Source organism: Myiozetetes cayanensis, unplaced genomic scaffold, assembly GCF_022539395.1.
Source record: "Myiozetetes cayanensis isolate MyiCay16 unplaced genomic scaffold, myiCay2020 scf6-25, whole genome shotgun sequence".
Lineage (NCBI taxonomy): Eukaryota > Metazoa > Chordata > Aves > Passeriformes > Tyrannidae > Myiozetetes > Myiozetetes cayanensis.
The window spans coordinates 5,359,228-5,382,437 of NW_026087853.1; the positions used below are offsets into that span (position 1 = coordinate 5,359,228).

Here is a 23,210-nt window from a genome sequence, read left to right on the forward strand (position 1 = left end):
CATTTGTGCCTATGTTCAATGTACCTGTCTTTGCTGCTGCCTTTTTAACCTTTAAATACTCTGCCCTTTCATCTTTTTATTCACCCCTTGCATGCTTTCTCTGTGTTCTGAATTCTGCCTTATCCGTTGTGAGAATAATTCTTGTGATATTTGTCCATTGTGCATTATCTAATACTGTGCGGCCCTTACGCCTGTTTGAAGATCTTAGGCACTTCTTCAATAGAAATAATAAAAAAAGAGAATCTTATCTTTGTTAACATTTGCATTCTGCTTCTTTGGCTTACACACTTTATCTTTAAATTGAACTTCTTTTTGCATAAAAAATACTCCTTCTTAGTTCCATAAAGTACTATCTGCCAAAAAACCTATTTGTGATGAACTTCAGAAGAAGTAAAGCTTCATTTAGTAGAAATTGGAATGAAAGGCCAGAATGGGTTTAAAGGGCTCGTTTTTGAGGTGAATGGTTTTTTTCTCACAACAAAATAGCGTTTTTGGGGAAGGGAGACAAAACTTGTTACAAAGGAACTCCAACTGCAGAAGCTGCAGGGACTTTCATAAATGGGGTCCTTTGCTCATGTCCTGGGGACCCAGCTACAGCTCTTTCAATGACTGCTGTGGTAATTTTCTGGTAAAATTAAAGATTCATGCATAGAGATAAATGTATTGCCTGGAGCCTTTCTTTTTTCCTTTTCATTTCTGTAATATGTAGCTGACGTAAACCTCGTGTGTCCAAGCGCCCCGTCTCTAGCCGGGCAGATGTCTGTGAGAGCAGGCAAAAGCAAGGAGGATGTGTGTCTGGAGTCAGGATGGGAAGAGAAGGTAACAGGGAGATGGGTAGCTGTGAGGTGGCTGAGAGGCTGTGTTTTTGAAAATGCCAAAGTCCTATCAAGGCGAGGACTGAAGGGAAAGGTGTGAAGAAGTTGGTTTGGGCTGTGATCCATGTGCAGCCAAGCTAAAGTTCTGTGAAAGGTATCTGGTGAATCAATGAGAGCTGGTTACCCAAGGCATTCAAGCATTGAAGGGCAGAGGATGCTCAGTATGTCAGAGCTCTGTAAGGGCTCTTGGTTGAAACCTGGTGGGGAGAGAGGCATTTAGATAATCAGGAGAGTTATTTCATGTAAAGGAGCTTGTGGTGGTGTCTGCTCTGATCTCCTTCGCTGGCCACTGCTGCGATAAGCTAAACTGAGAAATATATCTCCAGTTAAAGCATTTCAAATAGCTTTACAGATGATTTCTAGAAACCTCTCTAGTATGGTGTGTAAAACACAACTTGATCCACGTGGCCTGGTATTGCGTACCTTTGTAAGTTGGATTGTCTGGTTTAATGAAAAAAGGTTTTATTTCTGAGGAGTGCAATTTCACAGGTAATGTTCCTTTTTATAAGCCCAGCTTCTACACAGTTAGTAAGTTAATACTTTAATTAGATTCCTAATATGTTTTAGTACAGCATCTTCAAAAATATAATTTCAAAATTATTGGTGACTCTTACTTCTGAAACAGTCATTAACTTCTCCACACTAAATCAGGCTTAGATCTTGTAAACAGTTTTCTCTGAGTTTGACTTTCCTCATCTGAGCTGCTGCTAAGAAGTTAAGCAGCACTATTTTTCTTTTCCAGGAGATCATAGAGTGCTTTTTGACAGGCCACAGCAGAGGAACCACGCTAATGAAACAAATTTTAAGGAACGCTAAAGCATTTTGTTTCCTTAGCATTGTGTGAACGCTTGAATCAGGGGGGAAAAAAGCAAACAAAAAGTTCCAGGTGTTTTAGACTGACAGAGGTCTGGGGCAGCCAGGTAGGCGTGATGGTGGGATTATCCAGAAGCTGACAGTGGGCATATCACATGTGTGAGCATTTGTAGAATTGGGCTTTAAAAGTTAGGATAATGAATTTGTGACAGTTTTAAATCTCTGCTTTGGTGTGAGCAAGTAACAGAAACTAATTCTAAAGGGTGCTTTTATATAGTACAGTAAATCTTTAGAGGTACCCATTCTTTAATACCTAGAGAAGGATCAGAGGGTTGCCACCAAATGAGTGCCATAAATTATCAGTCACCTCTTAATTGGCAGTAAATGACTTTGTGTGTGTGCTCTCAGCCCATTGTAAAAAGAGGTGGTGTGTATTAATGTTGGAGGTTGTTTAAATGTGACAATATTTCTCTTAACATTTGGATTGGGCTGGGAACACAGACTAATTTAGCACAGCTCAGGTGATAAGTTGTAAGTTGTAAAACCACAGTAACTGGATCACCTCTGATTTTGCCCTCATCTTTGGTAATGGGATACGCATTTCTACAGGCTTAAAACTGTCTTTTATATTGCTGCAAGTACATGTAAAATTGTATATATGTGCAACATATATATGGGTATAACAACAATATGTATATATATTAGGAGATTACTCTTCTGTTTATTTACTTACTGGTGGCTACTGGAAAACTTTTTGTTTTGTCATGTAGGAAGCATTTAATAACTGTTTCTGATATGTGTTCTATATTAAGTATCACTTTTAGGATATGTGTTTACATACTTCCAAAAATAGTTCATGTGTAAACATTATACGGCTTGGAAAAAAATGGGGGGATAAGGGTGATGCAACAGATTGCTGCATTTGCAATATAAAAACAGTGATGGTTTGCCACATCAATGTGAATTCTGAGCTTCTCTCCTGTGAGTGAGGGCACAGGTTTGGGATGGCAGGCAGCACTCATGAGCATTAAGTTAAAACAGTGGGAATACGCTGCAATATTCTGTTACTTCACTAAGACACAAAAGGAAATCCCTTACTTTTCCAGAGTCTGGAATTGAGTTATCAAAGCTGATCTATTACTGGAATATTTGTAATTGATATGACAGTTAAGATTATGTAGATATCATGTAAGTTATTACTTATGGTTTTAATTATATTGTTAATTTGGGGAAACTCAGGGGAATATAATTAGCATTACGAGCTTATATTGCAATAAAGTTTTTTCATGTATTTCTACTGACAGCGTGGCAATATTCAGCTTAGTATTTTTCTATCCCATTAATAAAATACCTTAAGTACTTTTAAAAAGACCCATCACAACAGGTAACTTAGAGGCTGACTGCTTAGGCTAAACCTCACGTTATGTCTTTAAAAAAACAATTGTCTCTGAGGTTGTAATTTGTTTGCCCCTCTGTATGGAGACCCAGCACAAGACACCGCTGCTCGTGGTGCCTGCTTTCTAGAGCTCAGTGCTGATTGTATGTAGCAGGACACAGTGACTTTTCCTAAATGGCCTCTGCTTAGAGATTCCTCTTGGACTTTGACCTTGGGCTCCCGAAGCATTTGTGAGTTGGACTCCAGGAGTCTTTGTTCTTTTGTGTGCTTGGTCGCACCTCACTGCTGCACAATTAAACATTAAAACTGAGCGCTGAGCTGCAACAAGGAGTCTGTTTTTCCATTGCTGTAGATTGGATTCAGGAGTCTCCACTGGATGGTATCCCTGAAACAAACAAAATGAAAAGAAACATTGCTTGTAACTTCAGTGTGATTGACCCATTTTCCCTTATTGGGAGTTAAATTAAGTGTGAACAGAATTGGTTTACTTGGTTTGTACACAAAAGTGCTTTATCAGAAGCCGAGGTGTGGTTTTGTCTGTAAATGGATGAAACAACAACTGTGGAAACTTTCCTTTGTAAAAAAGGGTTGGGGTTAGAGGCAGATGACACTAGGCTCTGGAAAAACTTTTCTCCCAAAGGAATTTGCTTGAAAGAGTTTGCTGTGAGAAACTGTAAGAGGACAGTTTATGCTGGAAGTTAAATCTTAGCCTGAGCTGTAGTGGCTGCTTCTGCTTTGACTATAAATAGAAAATACTTGTCTGCCAAATTTCAGTTTTTAGAGCCCTTTTGAATTTGTGCCAAGGAAATAATATCTTAATTTGTATATCTGTTTATTTTCCTCCGTCTGTGCATAACTTGAAGTGGCAGCTCTTATTAGGTTTTTTTAGGTTAACAAAAGTAAAAATGAACTTGGATAGTATTTTTATGTGGGACTTAAAAAAATAGCCTGTAGCTATTTTTTTGTTTTCATGAAGGCACTCCCTCGCCCCCGAAATTATTGTGTTTATGATTAAGGTTGCATCAGCTTTTCTTAACTGCCAAACCTATGTTGTCTTGTTTCATGCAGTGCAGACTGCTGCGGCATCAGTTTGTTGCCTTGGTGGGATGTGTCCAAACAGTGGGTAAAATTAAAGAAATGTTTAAAAATGCGTAGACAAGATATCAGCCAGTGTAAAATGTTGAGGCAGGGAAGTGGTTGGCAATTGCAGGTATTTATTTATATCAAGTTAAAAGAGAAAATGTTGAGTGTACAGCTCGCTCTCCCACAGTGATGATGCTCAAGTTGGGGTCCTGACCATCAGGGGTGGTTCTTCGTTTCTGAAGGAAGGGTGGAGACTTATGGATAAGACCAGAGAGAAGTGAAGAAATAATGTGCTCCTCTAAATTTGGGCTTGCCACTGGCCTGTACCTACTACTGTTGTTCTGGCAGCCCTTCCCACCGGGTGGTCAGCTCTTCCCTGTTTGTCTTGGATCAGGACTGAGGAACAGGAGGGCATGGGCATGGGACAGAATGCTGGAGGCCAGGTCAGATGGTCGCACTGTGCTGTGCTGTAGGTCTGAGCTCCTTGGTAGCAAAGATGACATAGCTCTGCCCTGTCCTAACGCAGATGCACTGAAGGTCCTTTGGGAGAGACCCATCCTGCTGCTGTGGCTCAGGGTGGAAGCTGGCGCTCAAGCTGGAGCTCGTGCCAGCTGCCCCAGCGGAGGGCTGATGGGTGCAGGGTACGTGACGTGAGTCACGACACCACGGACAGGAGAGGGACAGACAGAGCCTGAGGTGTCCCAAGCAGACATGCACAGGGTTAAGTGCTGACACCCCGACATGGTCATCTCACCTCCAGCTTGGCTTTATGAGCAACTGGTTTTGCTTGGGGTGTTTTCTTGTCTGCTTGGCATGCGCAGAGGTGGTGCTTTGTTGGGGCTCTGGCAGCTCACCTCAGACTCAGAGCAGGCGTGGGATAAACAAACTGTGTGTCTTTGCCAAACTGCATGTTGGCTTTTAACAGTGGGAGGAGAATAATATTTTAACGAGGCGAGGCTGGTTGGGAGGAAAAGTCTTGCCTAAGCGGGGCTACCTGTGAGTGCGTGATTCATTCGTGGACAGATGGATGACTGTTCTTTAATGATGGTGACTGGGAAGATCCATGTTCCTCAAATGATACATGGGTTTGGCATTAGGTGAATCCTGAATTAAAATAATAATAATGATAGTGCCCTAGCCAGGCTTTACCTCTAGCCTGATAGATGAGGCTCCCTCCTGAAAGGTGGGTAATGCACGCTGGAAGCCCATTAATGCTGAGAAAGACTTCTAGTCTTTTAATTAAAAGCTGGGTGCTGCTGCTGCCAACAGCATCCTCCTCTCCTTTCCAATTTGATCTGAAAGAGAGGAGGAGGGGGCTGGTCCCTGGTATACTCTGAGGGAAGGTTTTGCGCTGTCAGTCACTCTCAAGTACATGGCTAATTTGGGGCTTTGTGGAATGCCTGAACTCCAAAAGCAAGTCTAGTTTTCAGAGGCTTTCTTCTCCTCAGCAGCACTAATCTGGCTGGCATAGCCGTGCATGGGCTCAGTGTGCTGCTTGCTGTTGGAGTTACATAGAGGTGCCTGGCTCTCTCTGAGCATTTCATGGCATGAGATGCTGCCTGTGGCCTCTGCTCCAGGAGTGGAATACCTCCAGGCAAAGTGTCCTGAAGTGGCAGCATGCCTATTCCCTTCTGTATGGGCTGTCTTGTCTTTTTCCTCACTTTATAAAAGAAGATATACAGATACTGTTGGGGATGTAGGGGGAAAGTGTGGCCCTGTGCTCTCCACTTTGACCCTGGCATTGGTTAGAAACTGAATTTCTGTGTTAGAGAAAATTCCTTTTCAGAAGGACTTTCTTTGCAATCAGAGGTAGAGGAGAAAACCACAATTGCCTTTAGAGGGAAAGAAATGCCGAAAGGTCCTGTGCTGGGAGCACTGAATCACCATTTTTAGTTTCCTAGCTTTGCAGATGGAAGCTGTTGTCAGATTAGCTTCCTCTGGAAGATGGGAATATTCCAGCGAAGCAGCTGCAGACCCATCATTGCCGTTTTCCCATGGAAAATGTTGATATTATTAAAAGGGCACTTTCTGTCAGAGAAGCATTCTGCCAGACGTTTCCTGACCTGGCTTTGTATTTAACCTTTTGTCTCACTTTCTCCCATCTGTGAAATGGATGTGCTCATTCTCCTGTATAAAATTCTTCACCTGTACAAAATGCTGTAATTTGTGGATGAAATTATGACCAGATTCCTTTGGAAGATTCAGCTGCTTTCATGGCAATTCCCCATGGAGCTAGTCCTATTTCTCACTTAGGTAGGAACTTTTAAATGCAAACCTTAAACAAATACAAAGTTTATTATTGTCAGATTATGTACATTCATCTATTCCATCTATGTGACATGCAGATGATTCCTTTATTTTACCACTGCTTCTTTGTGTCCTGGGAAGATCATTTCTTGTCGCTTTTCCAAAGTCTGCTGAAGAGATTTTACTTCAACATTTGATTTGCATAAAGTAATCAGAATAACGTATCAGGAATATTTTTGAGCATACTCCTAAACTATGATGGCAGATATTTTATTTTTGGTGTCTGTTTTGTTGTTGATGTTGATAACAAAAGCAACGAGAGGGGAGGAATGAGCCGTGTTTCTCGTCTTAGTTTTGTCTATACTTAATTGACTGTAGGGGCTGCAGTGTTTCTGTGCATCAAAAAAAATGTGTGTTACATACTCTAATAAATCAAAAGCTAATTTGGGATATGAAAAGGTACTTTCTTTGCAGCAGATGAAACAATTAGTAGCACTTCAGTTTTAATGTAGTCTGTATTTGAGCCAGAGTTGCCAAGGACGACATGTTTATTCCGTAACTTGGCAGCTTTTGAATTTTGTTACTTTTGAAGGAGTTCTTAGAGATGTTTTGGTCATGTGCTGTATGCTTTGGTAGGTTGACAGAGTTTGAAGATACACCAACCAGTCAACTAACCATAGATGAGTTTATGAAGATTGACTTGGAAGAAGAATGTGATCCTCCTTCATTTACAGCTGGTCAAAAAAAATTGAAGATACAGCAGGTGAATTCTGAATCAGATGCTCTCTATATTTTTCTCCTCTATCCTCCTTCTGTGCATTCCTTTTTGAATCAATTAATACAAAATCTTAACTGACCAGCCTTTGGTAAGGTTTAGTAACATTTATTTTGAGGTTTCTAAGAGAAGGGTGAGCATTAGTGCGTATGATAGCCATTAACTAAAGATATGTAATTTTTTCACCTATATAATTTTTGTTCACTCCTCCAGAGATACTTGCTCTTTCAGATATGTAGCTTCAAATGTAGCTTTAAACATCCCCTGATGAGGGATTGAAATATGTCTGCTGCCTTAGCTAAGGAAGTGCAGAGTCACTGCTCTGTTTAGGATCGGGATGGCCGGGTGGCCGAGGACACTTCTTGGGCTTTGACCTTTTATCGAAGAACCCAATCTTTTTGTCCTTAAAAAATTGTGACAAGTGAGCTTGTGAAGTGGAGGTCTTGAGTAGCTGTTCTAACATCTGCGCTTCTCTTTTGTGTGCTGCCTGGCTCTCTCTCAGCCTGGTCAGCAAGAGGCAGGGTAAAGGTGTAAGGTTTGTAATGGTATCAGAAATCATGCGCTGTTTTTAAAGTGATAGCAGTGGTCAGGAGAAGTGCCATTGCACAGAACTTCTTTTAAACAGATATGACAACAATAACCCAGTTACTTTAATGAGACTGCTGAGAGGTTTGTGTGGTGCAACACCTGCTTCCACAGAGATTAGTTCTCGTGTGGTTTAATTTCTTTACGAAGGATGAACTAGAGCTGGCACCAGAGGGAGAAGATTTTACTGCTGTCATAGTAATTTCTTACGTTATTGGTTTGTTAGGGTTTTTGTTTGTTTTAAATATGCTATCATTTAAAGGTCTGTAGGCATGCCAGTGATGTTCTGAAGAGCCTGCCAGGTGCTGTAGGTCAGAGCTTCGCTCTGCCATCACCTGTGTGCTCTGTCTGGCATGGACACTCCAATCTCAGTGCTGTCCTTGTGCTTGCTCACATCTGCAGGCACAGTGACAGGGTCAGATTGCTGAAGAATGAGGCCTTTAATTTACAGCTTGCCAGAGTGAAGGGTCTTTTTGAAGTATATAGGTGGGAGAGATAACATTTGAAATTGGTCAGTGTTTTGAAACTTGTCTGTCTTACCTGTCTGAAACTACAGAGTAATTTCAGTTGTGAATCAAAACCTGCTTAGTGCTTTTAAAATATGCTGCCATTCTCTGTCTCTATATACGGTTCATAAACAGTTGAAAATTGTGCATCTTTTTTTAGCAATTTCACATTTATTTTGTTTGTTTTCGTTTCAGCTTGAGAAGGCGTTATCAAAAAAGCTGGAGGATTTTGAAGGTATAAGTTGTGTTTAGCGTAACATATCACTCATTTCTTCAAAATTACATCAGTGATTGCTGAGTTTTATTTTTATTTTAACACCACAGGAGAAATATCGAGCTACCAAGATGAAATAGAGATTGAATTAGAAAACAGTAGACCAAAAGGAAAAGGCGTATTTGCAAATTTCACTAAAGATGGTAAGTCTATAAAGTCTTATGACTACTTAAATAGCATCGGGTTCAGATCAGGCAGTCTGAAGTGTATGAACTTTATTGTGATAAATGTGATCATATATATGCTGGAGTAGTACAAGATGTCTACTGCGTTGGGTTCTCTCTGCCAAATACTTAGTTCATAGTTCAGGCTTCAAAACAACTACGTTGTGACAGTTCATTAAGGATTTCAATTGTTTTTCTTTCCTGGTGCAGTATGACCTTGGCACTGGCACCTGAGAATGTTTCTTTTCATCACCGAAGGTGCGGTGGACCAGTATCTTAGACCCTTCTGTCACCAAATTCCCCAGTTGACTTCCCATATGGAAGGGCTTAACTGGCTATTTTTAATTTGTAATTATACCAGGAAATAGCTGACTTCTCTCACAAAGCCCTTTTACCTAATTTGATAAGACAATGCTTCTATTTTAAATGTTGCTTGTAGTCACAAAAATGCATTTTAATAGTCAAGGTAATGAATTTGAAGAGCATCTGGGAACTCCATGTATTCATATGTTGAACTAAAATATTGTGTATTTTGTCTACGGATTTCCTCTAAAGATTTTTTATTCTATAAGTGAGCACCTCTATTTATTTAGCTTCTGTAGCAGATGGTATGCAATGATCTGTTGGGTTTTTTTTCCCCCTACAGATTCTATAGAAGATAATGCCTCTAGCATACTTGGAGAGGAGGAGGCAGAAGATGAGGAACTGGAAGCAGCTGCTAATCACTTAAACAAGGACTTCTATGATGAACTTCATGAGAAGGATAGAGTTAAAAGAAATGAAGAAGGGGAATGCAGAAATGGAAATGAAACTCTTGTAAGACCACCAGCACTGGAATCCTTGCTCGGCCCACTCCCCACTGCCGCTAGTCTTGGCATAACAGAGTCCATAAAAGAGTGCATATCCACTAAGGACCAAGAGCCTGGTGAGTAGGAGTTCAGTTCGGCTCAGAGCAGAAACTGGACACATGCAGCCACTTGTGGGTTTGTTGTGTAATTTCCATGCATCTTGTTGGTTACTGTGGCAGCAGTTCCGTGAATCAGTGTAACATTGGGGTACAAACAGCTGTGAGGCTGGATGGGACCAGTGGTCTTGGTCGTTGATGTGGGTTGATGTGGTTGTTGACATCTGCTTCTCTGGAAGCTGCAGGAAAATCTGGAGTGCCTCATTATTTTCTGAAGCCTGAGAATGTGTATCTCTTGGTTAAGTCGATTTTCAGTCATATGATAGCTGATGGGCATATTTCAAGCCATGCAGTCTCAATTAGGAAATTGGAGGAAGCGGATCCCTGTAAATATGACTGGAAATTAAAACCCAAGTATGAGAATTTTAGATCAAGGCAGACTTTCTCAGGAGACATTTTACTATAGTCAAACATGATGCAGTCTGTCTCTGATTGAGAATCTTTGCAAATGGCAAACATTTAAAATGTTTGCAAGAGGAAATAACTGGTTGTATGCTTTTTCCTTTGATATGGACTTTGGTGTGTGTTGTGCTGCTTCTGCTCCATTTTTCTTAAAACCTCCAGATTTGTCTGTGTTTTACAGCTCTGTATAGCACAGGGCACTGATCAACCAAAGAAGCCACTTTTGCCAGAGCCATTAAAGCACCCAATACTGTAAACAGCCAGTCATCCAGGCAGGTTTGTTTGCTTTTTTGCATGCGTTCTTGAACTACATGGAGATGGCTTTTTTTAAAATTCCTTTTGCATCGCAATGACTCTGAAAACAGAGCATATCTAAAGGGCATTTTACTCTTTTCTTTATCAGAGTTAATTTTTCCATCATAAGACACACCCATCCAAATCTGTTTTGCCAGCTTACTTGGGGGTCGATGCAACAGAACATTTTGTTATCCAAACTGTTCTGATGCTGATTTCTGCTCAACAGCACCAACTTGTAATAAGGTAATCCCTACCTGAACGCATTCAGATTCTTATTATGTTAGTGTTCAGTCTCCAGAAATGTGGAAGGATGATTGCATGTTTGTGTTTTGTATAAAGAAAATCATATAGAAACAGTTGAGTGGTTTTGGTTTTGTTTTAATTACGATTAAGAAAATGGATGACTCGTGGCTCATCTTTCTCCGGGAAATCAGCGGTTCGTGTCGAAGAGAGGTCAGTCATGGCTAGAAGCTGTTGTTGTCTGGCTACCCACTGACCTGTAAAAAGGAGTTCCAGTGATGGACGTTTCTCAGCTGGCATTGCTATTGACCATTTTAATGGACAGGCTGAGGTCTGAGTTTAAAGATCAAACTAAGCTGGCATAGCCAGGTAGGTTCCTTTGAGTCAGGCTTCAGGCAGGTGGGGAGGAGAGTGCAGGGCTGCTCATGCTATGGCTTGTCTGTATTTGCTGTTTGTTTTCTTGCAAAAGTGGAGGATGTGCCAAGTGAACTGAATTTCGAAACCAAGCAGGTTTCAGTATGTTCATTCTCTTTCAATGCATCTGAGAAATCACTGCGGGTGTTTGAACAAGTACTTGTTCTCTTAATGTGTTCTGAAGCTCATATCCAAAATTGCTGTTTTGGTTTCATTTTGATTGTAGGTCCTGGCCAAACTTTGTTGGATTTTGTGTGGTTTTTCTTGGTTTGGGGGAAGGGTGTTTGGGGTTTTATTTGTGGGTTTCTTTGTTGTTTGGTTTTGGTTGCCTTTTTTTTCCCAACTGACTCTGTTATTTATTTTAACAATTTAAAATTTTTGTGTTAAGTCCAGTTCACTTTGGTTACGCCTGTGCTGCAGGATAGTTGTGCTGGGTGCAGTTCCCAGTCTCCAAGCCCTTGCTATGCAGTGTCTGTGTGATGTGGGTGCATCCTAGTGGTGTCTACAATCATCCCCCTGAGGACCTGGTTTCCTTCTGGAAGTTGTCTCTATTCAGGAGCAGCGATGGAGCTTTGATGTATTTTGGGTGACTGGGAACTAGGTCTAGCAGAGAGGATGGGGAGTACATCTGGCTTGCAGTTGGCATGTTGTTATGGTGAATACAGAAGATCTCGTTAAGGTGACTCCCATTGTTTACCTGTGCATTGTTGCTCTGAACCCCAATGAAAACCAGTGTAGATGATTCTGTCACCTCAGGCAGTGATGTCTTGAGTTCTGCCTCATAGTTCTTGGAAATCTGGGAAGGGTTTGTACCTGGAGGTAGCATGTTCTTCTATCAGATCAACTGGTATAGTTGTAAAAATCAGGCAGCTTGCAGGTTGGTGGGCCCTTCTTCAAACATGAAAAAGAAATGGACATTTTTCAAAACTAAATACAGAATGAGAGCAGTTGCTCAGAGTTTAATTTGAGATGGCACAGTTACAGATCATCTTGAAACAAAAGTAGTAGGTACCTGTGGAGGGAGAAGGAAAAGCTCACAAAATTTCCTGCATTTATCCTGCATATTTGAATTTGCAATTTATATTGTGAATTTCAGCTGGCCCCAGCTTTTCTGTGGTAGTTCATGTTCCAAGATCTAAGTCCACTGGAGAATGGAGAGTGTTGTTGCTACACTGAACCCTTAAGGTGATGTTTTGGTCCTTCTCCACAACTGCGTAAGTCATAAACCAGGAACCTTTCACTTCCCTCAGCCCTCTCCAGCCCTGAGTCATCTTCCTCTGCGTGGTTCAGGTTGGGCAGGAGACTTCACCAGGATGATTCCTGCTGGGCTCCACATGTTGTTGGATGGGTGTCTTATGTCCAGTCAGTTCACTGGTTGGAAATGGCCTGCCTGGTGCTCCGGGGTGAGGATGCCCAGCAAACCCTCGTGGTGATGCAGGTGGCTCTTAAATAGGAGCTCAGCAAACAGATGCAGTATGTGCCATGTTTGGCCTCCTTAAGTGCAGGTTGTCTCTTCTCCTCTCTGTAATGATCTGTCTTCCTCAAGAAAAACTCTGCTGTAGGTACCTCCTACAAAGTCTTTTCATTTGGCTTTGGCATGTGGTAATTCAGTTTATAATTGCCTGCATCAGCTGCTTTGGGAAATCTTCCACCTTTGTGCTACGGTGGCTGCAGCAACAGCAGAAGGTTTCTCACAAACTGCTTATGCAGATGAGACTTAGTGCAGAGCCCAAGTATTAAGAAAAAATAAGTGTATTTTTGCTCCACTTACAGTTGGTATTTGAGCAGTGTGAGCTTGTCTATATGAATGTTTTATGGAAAGCACAATATTTTAGCAAATTTGCATTACAAAGACAGCATGTAAGGTACGGGGTTAATGAGTCTGAGGCAGTAAAGTGCTTAGAATAAACACTACATTTGGCTGGTTTTCCCTACAAAGTGTATTAATTTGCAGAAACTTTAAGCTGAAAACTGTTTGAGTTTTTGCAAACTGCTGCTTTCTTCTTCTTCATGATAAAAGTGCTTTATGGTGAGATCTCAGTTTCAGAGTTGGAGATCACATACATCAGTTGGTCTGTTTTCCTGGCTGTGCAGCATCCTCACCACTTTTTGATTCTGCAGTTCCCCAGAACAGGGCACCATTTCTTTTAGGAGACTGTCACAGTCAAACATCATGAAGTTCGTTCCCAAGAAATAACATTCTTTGGTGTAAGATTTCCCCCTGCAATTTATTTTTATGTCCCTTTTATACCACTTCAAACACTTTATCATCTTGGTTGGTGTTTCTGCCATTCTGATGTTTGCTGGCTGTCCTTCCCACATTGGGCTGGACGCTGCCAGTTCATCTCCTCTTGCCACGTGAAGGAAAAGTGAGGAAGGTCTGATAATAACAGAGATAAAGGCAAAATACAGGGTGTAAGTTACAGACTGACTTTATATAACTTCCCCTTCGCAATCTAGCGCTTGAGGCCTGATTTATGTTGTGTTTTGAATCAAATTTCACATGTAGTTGTTTAAGGCAGTAATTTCAAGTGCTGTATGTGAAGTGGGTGGTAACACGCTCCTGCACGTCCTCATGAAAGTCAGCGGCTTTTGCAGTGAGAAATCACCGTGCATGTACCATCTTGTGCTTGGTTAGGCACCCAGCGAGCTGCGTTCGCTGCTAATTTCACAAAGAATACATGAGAAAGGTGCACAATTAACAGTTTGCTCATTTATTCCTCCTTGTATTTACGCCTCCATTACTGCTGCAAGCATGATCTGGCACGGGCTGAGGTTGAAAGATACTGTCATTGATTTCTGTGGGTGTTAAAGACCCCATGCAGGCCGTGTTCATTGATTGGGCAGTTGGCATCCCTGTGTACGGGGCTGTTCAGCTTCTTACTCAAGGAGGATTTGAAAAGTGGCTAAAGATGATCTGATAGGAGCTGGGTGGGGATGGGCTCATCCTCACAGGACTCACTTGTGTTCTGGATTTTGTCCCCTGCAGCTGCCAGCTTCCACTTCATAACCTGTCCTGGCCTTGGGGCTTCTCCAGTCCTTCTACGAGCAGATTCAGCTCCCTCACCCAGCAAGTGAAAATGGATGTTTGAACCCCCTTCTTTGTTTGGCAGCAACAGATGACCAGTGCCAGCAGCACTGCAGGCAGGGAAGTTTGCAGAAACGTGACGTTCTGCAGGGTCTGAGGTGCTGTGGAAGGATGCCCAGGGGCCTGCAGGCTAAAGGTGGCTGGAGAGTGGCTGTTGAGGGATTCATGTGCCAAGGGGAGTTGTTCACCTTATCTGGGATCCCAGCATGGATTGGGGAATGCCGAGCAGCAGGGTCACTGCTGTCACCATGGCTGCTCCATCAATGGTTTGGAATTGAACCCCTGTTTGTACTGATTTCTTCTTCCAGCATCCTCCTTTCTTTGTTAGAATATATCACTGCCATGTTCCAGTATTTAAAAGGTGGCTACAGAGAAGATGGAACTCCGTTTTTACAACGAATCAGATGGAAGAGACATGGAGTAATGGGTACAGGTTACTCCCAGGGAGATTTGGATTGGAGAGAAGAGGATATTTTTTCACAGTGAGATCATCCATTTGATTTATCTCCCCAGGGAAGTGGTAGATTCCCCAGCTGTGGAGACTTTTAAGATTTGGCTGGACAGGGTGCTAGGCCATCTTGTCTAGACGGAAAGGTTGGACCAGATGATCCTTAAGGTCCCTTCCAACCTGGTATTCTTTGATTCCATGATATAATCAGTAGAGAGATCACTGTGAAGCTCTATTACATCATAATTGCTGCATACATGAGAAACAAAGCTCCTGAGTTCAGCACTAATTGTGTTACGTATTGAAAAGACACCTGGTGATCAGCACAGGCGTGCATGTCCCCATCCTGATCACTCTTCTTCTGGCCTTGGGCTTCAAGGCTGCAGTTGCTTCGGTGGTTTTAAGCCCCACCTCTGGAAATGAGCCGTGCGTGGGACCTGCTCAGTGCCACCTTCCTTGTGCCGTGCCTTCCGAGCACTTGGAGGGTTTGATCTTTGTCTCCGTGTGCTCCGTTTGCTCGTTGGAAAATATTTTTCCGTGGCAGGGCTAGCCCTGTCCCGATTTTGAGATCTAAACAATGAAAACCTTGGTACAAGCTAATCCTCCTACTCTGGCCTCCATATGCCTGTGTTTGGCAGCCTTGACAGGCTGTATTCCTGATTGAGCCTTCATTACGCCGTTAATGAGATGTGAAGAGCTGGTTGCAGCCAGAGCAGTAATATGAGACCACCAGCTGCTTTGAGTGCAGTTTTTTGATACCTGAAGTCTTGGGTATGAATTACAGATGACAGGATTTTCTTACTTGACTATGTATGTCACTCACACACAAGTACTGCGTGTGCATGTCTTCCTCCGAAATCTGAGCGCAGGTTTTTTCATGCAGGATCTTTGCATTTCATTAAAGGATAGGAATGCTATAAATTCGTTCCATATTCATGCCGTGAGTAACAAAGAAGGTTAAGGGATGAAAACTAATCATCGAGTTTGGCTGAAAGATTTCCAAACAAATCTAGAGAGGGGTTTTGGAGAGAAAGCTGCAGTTTGTTAGAGCCATCAGGGAGCTAAATTTGAGTGAAAGCATAAGCTGAATCATGTGAGTACATTTTTATAGCATTTATGGACATTTTAGGAACTTTCCAAAGGACTGGGTTATCGATATGGACACTCCTTATAGAAAAATTTGTATGGTTTTTGTCAGAAGTGTTGGTGGAAAAGAACTACCCCAGAGTAATGGGTGCTGGGGTTGGCAAAAGGTACTGGAAAGTGGGATCAGGTTCCTGAGCCAAGTGAAGAATAATCATCTTTGAAACCTCACTTGGCCATGTCACCTGTGAATGAATGCCCTTAGCCCATGGCTGTCCTATTACTCCCTGTTATCCCAGCTGTCTTAGGGGAGAAGGTCTCCTTCTTCTTATTATTATTTTTTTGCTTCTTAAAATTTTGGTCTAGAATAGGAAATGTTTTAAAAACTTGAAAGCTTTTCCAGGGTTGGGATTTTTTTTTTGCCTGCATCATTCTGACTGCAGCGGGCAACGTGTCTTTTCTGTCTCGAATTTCTCCGATAAAAGCAGTGGTGGAAAATGAGCTTTATTTTCAGTTTGAGTAGCGTAAAAGCCTTACATTGCTCTTTGATGAGTCTAACCAGCCGCTTAAGGCCTCATCCTCCCTTGCTTGAGGGAAAAAAAAGGCAAAAAGGTGCTTTTTGCTCTCGTTGCCTCAGCTGGCTGCTGCCTGCAGGCTCTTTGGAGAAGAAGGCGGCAGCAGGGCTGTGTCTCCAGCTTGGAGACCTGTGGCTGGGGGGAAGAGGTTGAATGTGTGGAACAGGGGCTCTGGTGTGTCCTGTGTGTTGATAACTGACGTGTATGTGCTGCGGCGTTAATCCTGCTTTTTAGTGGAGCAAGGAGAAGCAGTCAGCCACAGCAGGGTTTTATGCATTGTTTTCCATTGTGTTGAGGGGAAGTTCAGGTCTGCTGTCACCTGTTCCAGCACAGCTGCTCCCCTGGGCCAACAGGGAGAAGAGGAGAAGCTCACCTGGGGATTTAGAAGTGGTCCTTTTCCCATACCTAAATAGTGGAATTGCAAAAAACAGTTGTTCCCCAAATACTAAGGAAGGGTTGTGTTGAGTGGTTGACTTAGATGCCTCAGCATTTTTAGGTGCCAGTCTAAGGTTTTCCTTCTGTTGGGGCTTCTTTTCAAGGTTTCCTCCTCTCTCTATACTCCCTAGCATCTGAGAAGCTGCTGGTTCTCTGTGTGGGAGATACTTTCAGGGGCATTTATAATTGCTCCTGCCTTTCTGTGGGTCATTTCTTAAGGAATCTATGGAAACATAACCATCTAAGGGATCACTATCCTGCTCTTTAATCTTGGTGGGAATAGAATCATAGCATAGATTGGGTTGGGAGGAACCTTTAAAGGCTATCTAGTTCAACCACCCTGCAATGAGCAGGGAGTCTTCAGCTAGATCAGAGCCCCACCTACCCTGACCTTGAATGTTTCCAGGGATGGAACATCCACCCCTCCGGGCAACCTGTGCCCATGTTTTGCCACGCTCAGCCTCGTAAACTGCAGATTAAAACAAGATTCAGGAAGGTGATGTTTGGAGGGATGACACAGACACATACAGGGACTTAGGAAACCTGGCTAAAAAACCTCCCTGCTAGGATGAGAATTATATGATCCTTTTCTACACCTACCAGAACTGGAGCCCATTAACACTCACAGGTATTTGGTTAGGTGACCAGTTTGCAGGAGAAACGAACATTCCTGCCCTGCCCTTCTGCCAAAAAGGAAGAAAAGCCACCAAAAAAACTCAAGCGAAAACTGGAATTGTTCTTTAGAGAACTGTGCAAAGTGAAATGTGTGGAGGCTACAGAGAGGATGTTAAATTCACACAGAAAGCTGACTGCTGAGGACGATGTTATCTGAGCAATTCATCATGCTATCTGAAATGTCAGGAGTGGAGGCCTGGGTTCAGTTCAGGGAGTCTCCACGGTCTCAGTTGTTATTGAGAATAAAGACTTATTAACCCAGGTCAAGGAGCCACAAAACATGCCCTTGGAAGAAGGAAATACAGCACGGAGAGATTTGCAAGGCTTAGCTACTTTGGGTTTAACGTGATGGGTAATAAATCCCTGTGCGGGTGCTGTGGTGGATCCCTACCCCTTGGGTTTGTCTGAAAAACCTAAAATAATCCTCCATTTAGTTCTTCATTTTCTTGTGATGCAGTTTCAGCTGGTAAAGGCAGTACCTGGAAACTGAAAATCCACCGAAGTAAACCCTTTAAATGGAGTGCTGTTTCTGCAAGGTTTTAATGTCTTTGTGCAGCAGTTGTGTTGTTTTGCTTTTGTTCGGTAGCTTTGAATTTAGTTTGAAAAACTAATTCCTATATCCTCTTAAGGATTAACTTCATCACACCCCTACACACTTCATCTGTGTTTGTTTGTTGGTCTTAAATCCGTGGGACTGTCACAGCAGGCAAGATGCACGGGCTGGCCTGTGACTTGTGTGGATGACCCTTGTAATTAGGGATTTCAGCTGTCTCGCTACGGACTGGTGATGAAAACAGTCCTGAGTTTAGCCTTGTATAATTCTAGTTTGACATTTTTGGTTTGCTAAATGCTTTCATGACTAAAAGGGATGTATTATCCAATAGAGGAAGGATATTAATGTTGACACTGTTGGCAATTAAAAACAGTTTTGGAAACTGAGTTTTACTACTCCCGATTGCTTTTGAAATAATTTGGTTTTCAGTGTTACTTTAGGGTTGGTTCATTTATTAGGTCTTTTTTTCTTGTGTGACAATGAGATAATTGCTATTTATTTTTTATCTTGCCAGCAATTATAATCAAAGCAGCCAAATATAGAGTCTGCCTTGACCTGGAATCAGAGTGACCTGTCAACGTGAGACTACTGTAGTCTTCAGCTTTTCAATTTAATTTTATTTCATAGGCACTCACCAGGATGCATTCAGTAGGGCTGAAAAAATTGTGGTTAGAGTTTTCAGTGTTCATTAATTACAGTGGTGCAGAGCTGTAGAAACAGACAGATAAGAACAACTTTGAATTGGCTATTAATAGCAAAAATTGTAATCTTTTATCTAGGGCTGGGTGGGCTGTGTTGGGCCAGTGTCCGAAGCGGCCAGAGGAGGGGATGATGGCAGGCTGCCAAGGGAGGGGTAGCTGCAAATTAGGGGAAAATTGCAAAGAGTTGACTCGAGGGAGTTTCTGCAGCCAACATTTGCTAAAAGGAAGCAGAAGGCATTTTATTTTTAAAGTTAGTCGTTTAAGGTAAGGCTCAGCTTTCATATTGAAATGTCTGTGTACACCTAAGATTGTAGAAGTTGTTTTCTGAGATGAAAGAACTGGACATCTACAACTGTGTTGTAGGAATAATAAGGGAATGAATATGAATATGAAATGAGATCGAGTAAATAATGCTGTTAAGTACTACCTGGAAAGAAATTCAGAGCAAGGAATAAGGCTCTTGAGGCAGGTATAAATGCAGAAGCCATAAGTAAACAGCTGTGCAGTGGGTGGAAGGATACCATTTTTCAGCAAATTCAGCACGTAAATGCCATGTTTGATTTAGTTATGGTGGGGAAGCCACTGTGTGTTCACAGACAGAAGGGAACTAAAACAGCGCTCTGTGACCAAATCCTTAACACTAACATAGGATCAAGGCAAATGACTTTGGTCAGTGGACAGTGATTTTGGAAGTTATGCTTCATGGTCCTTATTAATTTCCTCATAAAGGTGAAAAATACAAATCTACAATACCATCAAAGTCATGTATTGAAATGCCCCTATCAACATGAAATGGTGCCACCAGTGGAGGTATTTTATTCTGGCAGTATTTTTCATTAAATAAAACCTACTTCATTGAGAACTTGCTTTTCCACGAAGTCCCTCTTTGCTCTTCCAAGCCAGAGTTTTTTGCACTTGGTGGGAGAACTGCATTTGTGTCTCACAGCTCTGCGCTGCTGCAGGACTAAGGCGAAGCTCCTGTGCCAAGTCCTTTCCCAAGAGCAAAGATAAAATTCTGGGTTTATACTGCACTGTTTGGGGTTGACCTCCCGTTTTAAGGTGGAGCAGGTGTGTCAGGATGTGATGATCTTGGGTGCTGTTGGTTGAAGTTAGGAAGTGTCTTGCCTTCCTGGCTCATCCCCCTCCTGTCTGCTGCCGTCGGCCTCCCTCACCTGGGTCTGTCAAAAGTGTCCCAGGCTCGTGCAGGCTTTTTTAGTAATGGGGTTATTTTGATGGATGTGGGTTAGGGAGTGATGCCTTGGCAGGTACAGTGGCAGCTGAGCGGGAGGTGGTACCTCCCGCAATTGGAGGGGGCACAGGGCACAGAGTCAGGGGTGCAGAAACCAGCTCCCCTGCTCGGCTGGGGTTGGAGCAGCACTTCAGAGCACGTCTTTGCAGCAGCAAAGAATGTGTATTTTGGAGGTTGAGGTATCATTCGTGCTTGTGCTGAGCTACCAGTGGTGGAAAGCTTTTACAATCCATCAGTGACCTGGGATGGGCGGTTTCAGATATGCTGTTGCCCAAGGTCACTTTATAGTGCAGGGTCTTTGTAGAGAGTAAGGTTGATGCTTGGAAGTTCAGCTCCAGAAACGCAACACTTAGAAATCTGGGAGCAATGAAGAAGTTTGGTTTAACAAGGTGGGGAGGGAGTTCAAAAAGGTACACTGAATTCTCTCCTGAAAAAGCCTCCTTTTAAATTTAAAGTTTATTGCTTTGTCTCGACTTTCAGAAAGCCTGCATGAAACTTCCTTGCCTTTGAAAGCTTGATAGAAACTCTTGAAGTACTTTGACTGAAACAGAAAATTTAATAGTGAGGCATTTTGAACACGGAATGATGTTTGTGGGCAAGTAATTTAAACAGGTAGTAATATGAAACAGTGTTGTACTTGAAAGGCTACAACTGGTGTACACACACAAATGGGCAGGAATATCACTGGGAGCAATAAAATCTAGGGATGCTTCATACTGCTTTCATTGCAAACAATTTTTATGGTATGGCCTGTGAAGCAATTGAAATGCAGAGAGCTGGCACATCACTAGATTGATAATTCTTCCTCCTATTTACAGCTTATTCTCAGTACAGATGTCCCCAATTCTTTCTTTCTATCACATTAAAGTTTCTTGTCTGCTGCTATTTCATGTCTGCCTCAAACGTAGCATTTTTCGAAATTGTCCCTCCAATTTATTATTTTTCCCTCTTTAAAAGTTTATATCAGATGCAACCTAACTGCTAGTTTTTATCCCAGGGTTTACACCTAAATTTTTAACAAGCTTGTTTTTAAGATCAGTCTTCTTTGAGAGAGCACTTGGCTGATCCATCAATAATTATGTAGCAATAAAGCAACTGTGTAAAAATGGCACCTTTGTGCCGAACAGATTGGTTTGCAGAGCCACTGACAAAAGATGAATGTTTATTACGATTTACTGCTTTTGGTTCTGCAGATGCAATATAGCTATTTTCTTTTTGGCTTATGTGTCACAAAATGTAATTTCCAATTGTGGAATGTTTATGGTAATAAGGATGTATAACTAGGGAGAGCCCAGACTGACTTTCAAATACCAGCGTGAATGTGCAATGCTGGTAATTTAGAAAAAAAATAAAGAACTTTTTTTTTTGGATTATTTTTTTGTTTTATTTCTTGTTTTATTTCCTTTGCTTAACAAATTTTTTAAGCAAGCACTAGGACAGAACACACAGGGAACCCTACAGTGTCGTTTAGTTACTCTTCTGAATTAATTGCTATTATATTAATTGTTGGTTCTTCAAAATTTGGCAAGCTTCTTCATTCTCCTTGCTGCATCCAAAGATTTCTACTGTTAATTTTACTACAACATGAAGAAAAATGTAATGTCTAAAATTAACACGACAGCCGGATATTGTTGTTCTTGTTTCCTTTCTTTTCTTTTTTTTTTTTTAAAGTACCAGCACAATTAAGGCTGTGATTTAGATGACTTGTAGTGTTCAAATCTGTCCTCTTCTTTCAGGCAAAACGCAGAATAACGTAGTCTGTAAGTTTTTATGGCTGGTAGATGCTCAGTCAGTTCAGTCAGCCAGGCTGTTTGGTTGCAGTGTCACCGCAGTGATGAAACCATCTTTTGGTAGCAGCTGAGAAACACCTTGAGAATTAAACTTTAGCAGATGCAGATGCTGGGATCCCTACCTCCAGGGCCCCTGGATGCTCCTTCACTGGATTTCCCCAGGCTGGTGCTGGGGCATGGATGTCTTGGCACAGCCACGCTGGCTGCCTGTCAGTGGTGTCCGAGCTATAAGGTGCTTTCATTGACTTGCAGACTTCTTCTGGACAAAGGCCAGAGTTCCCTGTGAGATGTAGTGACTCGGCCTTATCTGGGGAGTGTTGTGCCCAATTTGGAGGGAGAGGTGTACTTGGTCCTGTTCCCTAAGGGCCCTGGAGTGGCAGAGCTCCATCTTCATCCCCTCAGTCCCTGCGGGCGATGGCAGAGCTGAGGTGTCCACGCACCTGGTTCTCCTCAGCAGGAATGAGGAGCTGTTCCACAGACCAGTTCACTGCCACAGCCCTCAAGTCTTAGTGGCAGCTTGTAGCTACGTCAGCAAACACTTTCAACCCACATCATTCATTTCACTTGGCATTCACTGACAGTAATGTTCCTTTGCTTGGCTTTGTTTTAGCATTTAATGATTTTTATGTTGGTTTTGATGGCGTGAAGGGAATTGCATGGGAATGGTTTGTCTGGACTTTAGTATTCTCTGCTTTATCTTGCTAGTAGGATTCAAAATCTTACTCCTTCAGGAGAGAGGGATTCTGTGCACCTTGCAAGCTCTTCCCTCATCAGTCCCTTCTGTCAGCCCATTATCCCGGGCTTATTTCACTTCACAGTTAATGATGCTGAAGTCTGCTGTGGAAAGTGTTTACCCAGTTAAAACTAGCATACAGAACAATACATTTCTTCTTATCTAAAGAAGCAAAAGAAAAGAAAAGAAATAAAATATAAATAAACATCTATTCTATAAAAAGGACAGTAGGTCTGAATTTTAAATCATGATCTAGTGGGCTGCGTTTCATTTTGTAATGAAATACTAAAAAGTTATCCAGAGCTTATTTTCAGAAGATAATTTTGATTTAGTTAATTCAAAATAAACTTTCCCAATTTCAGAGAAACCAATATTACACGTGATGCTGAATGTGTTTAAGTGAATTGGTACATGAAGTGCACATCCCTGTCTCCCAGTGGGCTGGGGACACGTAGCCATGTTTCTGAGAACTGGTGCCATGATACAGTATGTTATGGTGAACTTAGATTAAGGCCCCTGGGAAAGCATCATTATTCAGTTAATTAAAGAAAAACAACTTTGATACTGTGCCATATGCTGTACAATAAAATGGGTGCACAGCAGAAAGAGCCATGAATCCTTTCAGTGTATGTGAGACTGAACCATGATTTGTGACTTTGTTCTTGCCTCTGCAATACCGTGTTAAGCAGAGGCCTCTGTATTTAAATAAAGAGTTAATTGCCTGTGGATGTGGGACCTTATATTTTCCAGTGCACTACTTCAAATGCTTACTTGGTTTTCAAGACTTACTAAAATCTTTCCAAAGTCATCATTTCACTTCGCATCTAATCAACATTTAAGCAGAG

At 42.0% G+C, this 23,210-nt stretch overlaps 1 protein-coding gene across 1 annotated transcript in view; it reads left to right on the forward strand.

Annotated features, from left to right (window-relative positions):
• The window catches only part of BRF1 (BRF1 RNA polymerase III transcription initiation factor subunit), a 175,500-nt gene that overhangs the window by 93,272 nt on the left and 59,018 nt on the right, over positions 1 to 23,210 (forward strand). Inside the window, exons 8-11 of the mRNA XM_050337089.1 lie at positions 7,051 to 7,177; positions 8,476 to 8,515; positions 8,605 to 8,697; positions 9,365 to 9,643. Coding sequence (XP_050193046.1) covers positions 7,051 to 7,177; positions 8,476 to 8,515; positions 8,605 to 8,697; positions 9,365 to 9,643 — 539 coding nt within the window. The remainder of the gene's footprint in view (positions 1 to 7,050; positions 7,178 to 8,475; positions 8,516 to 8,604; positions 8,698 to 9,364; positions 9,644 to 23,210) is intronic.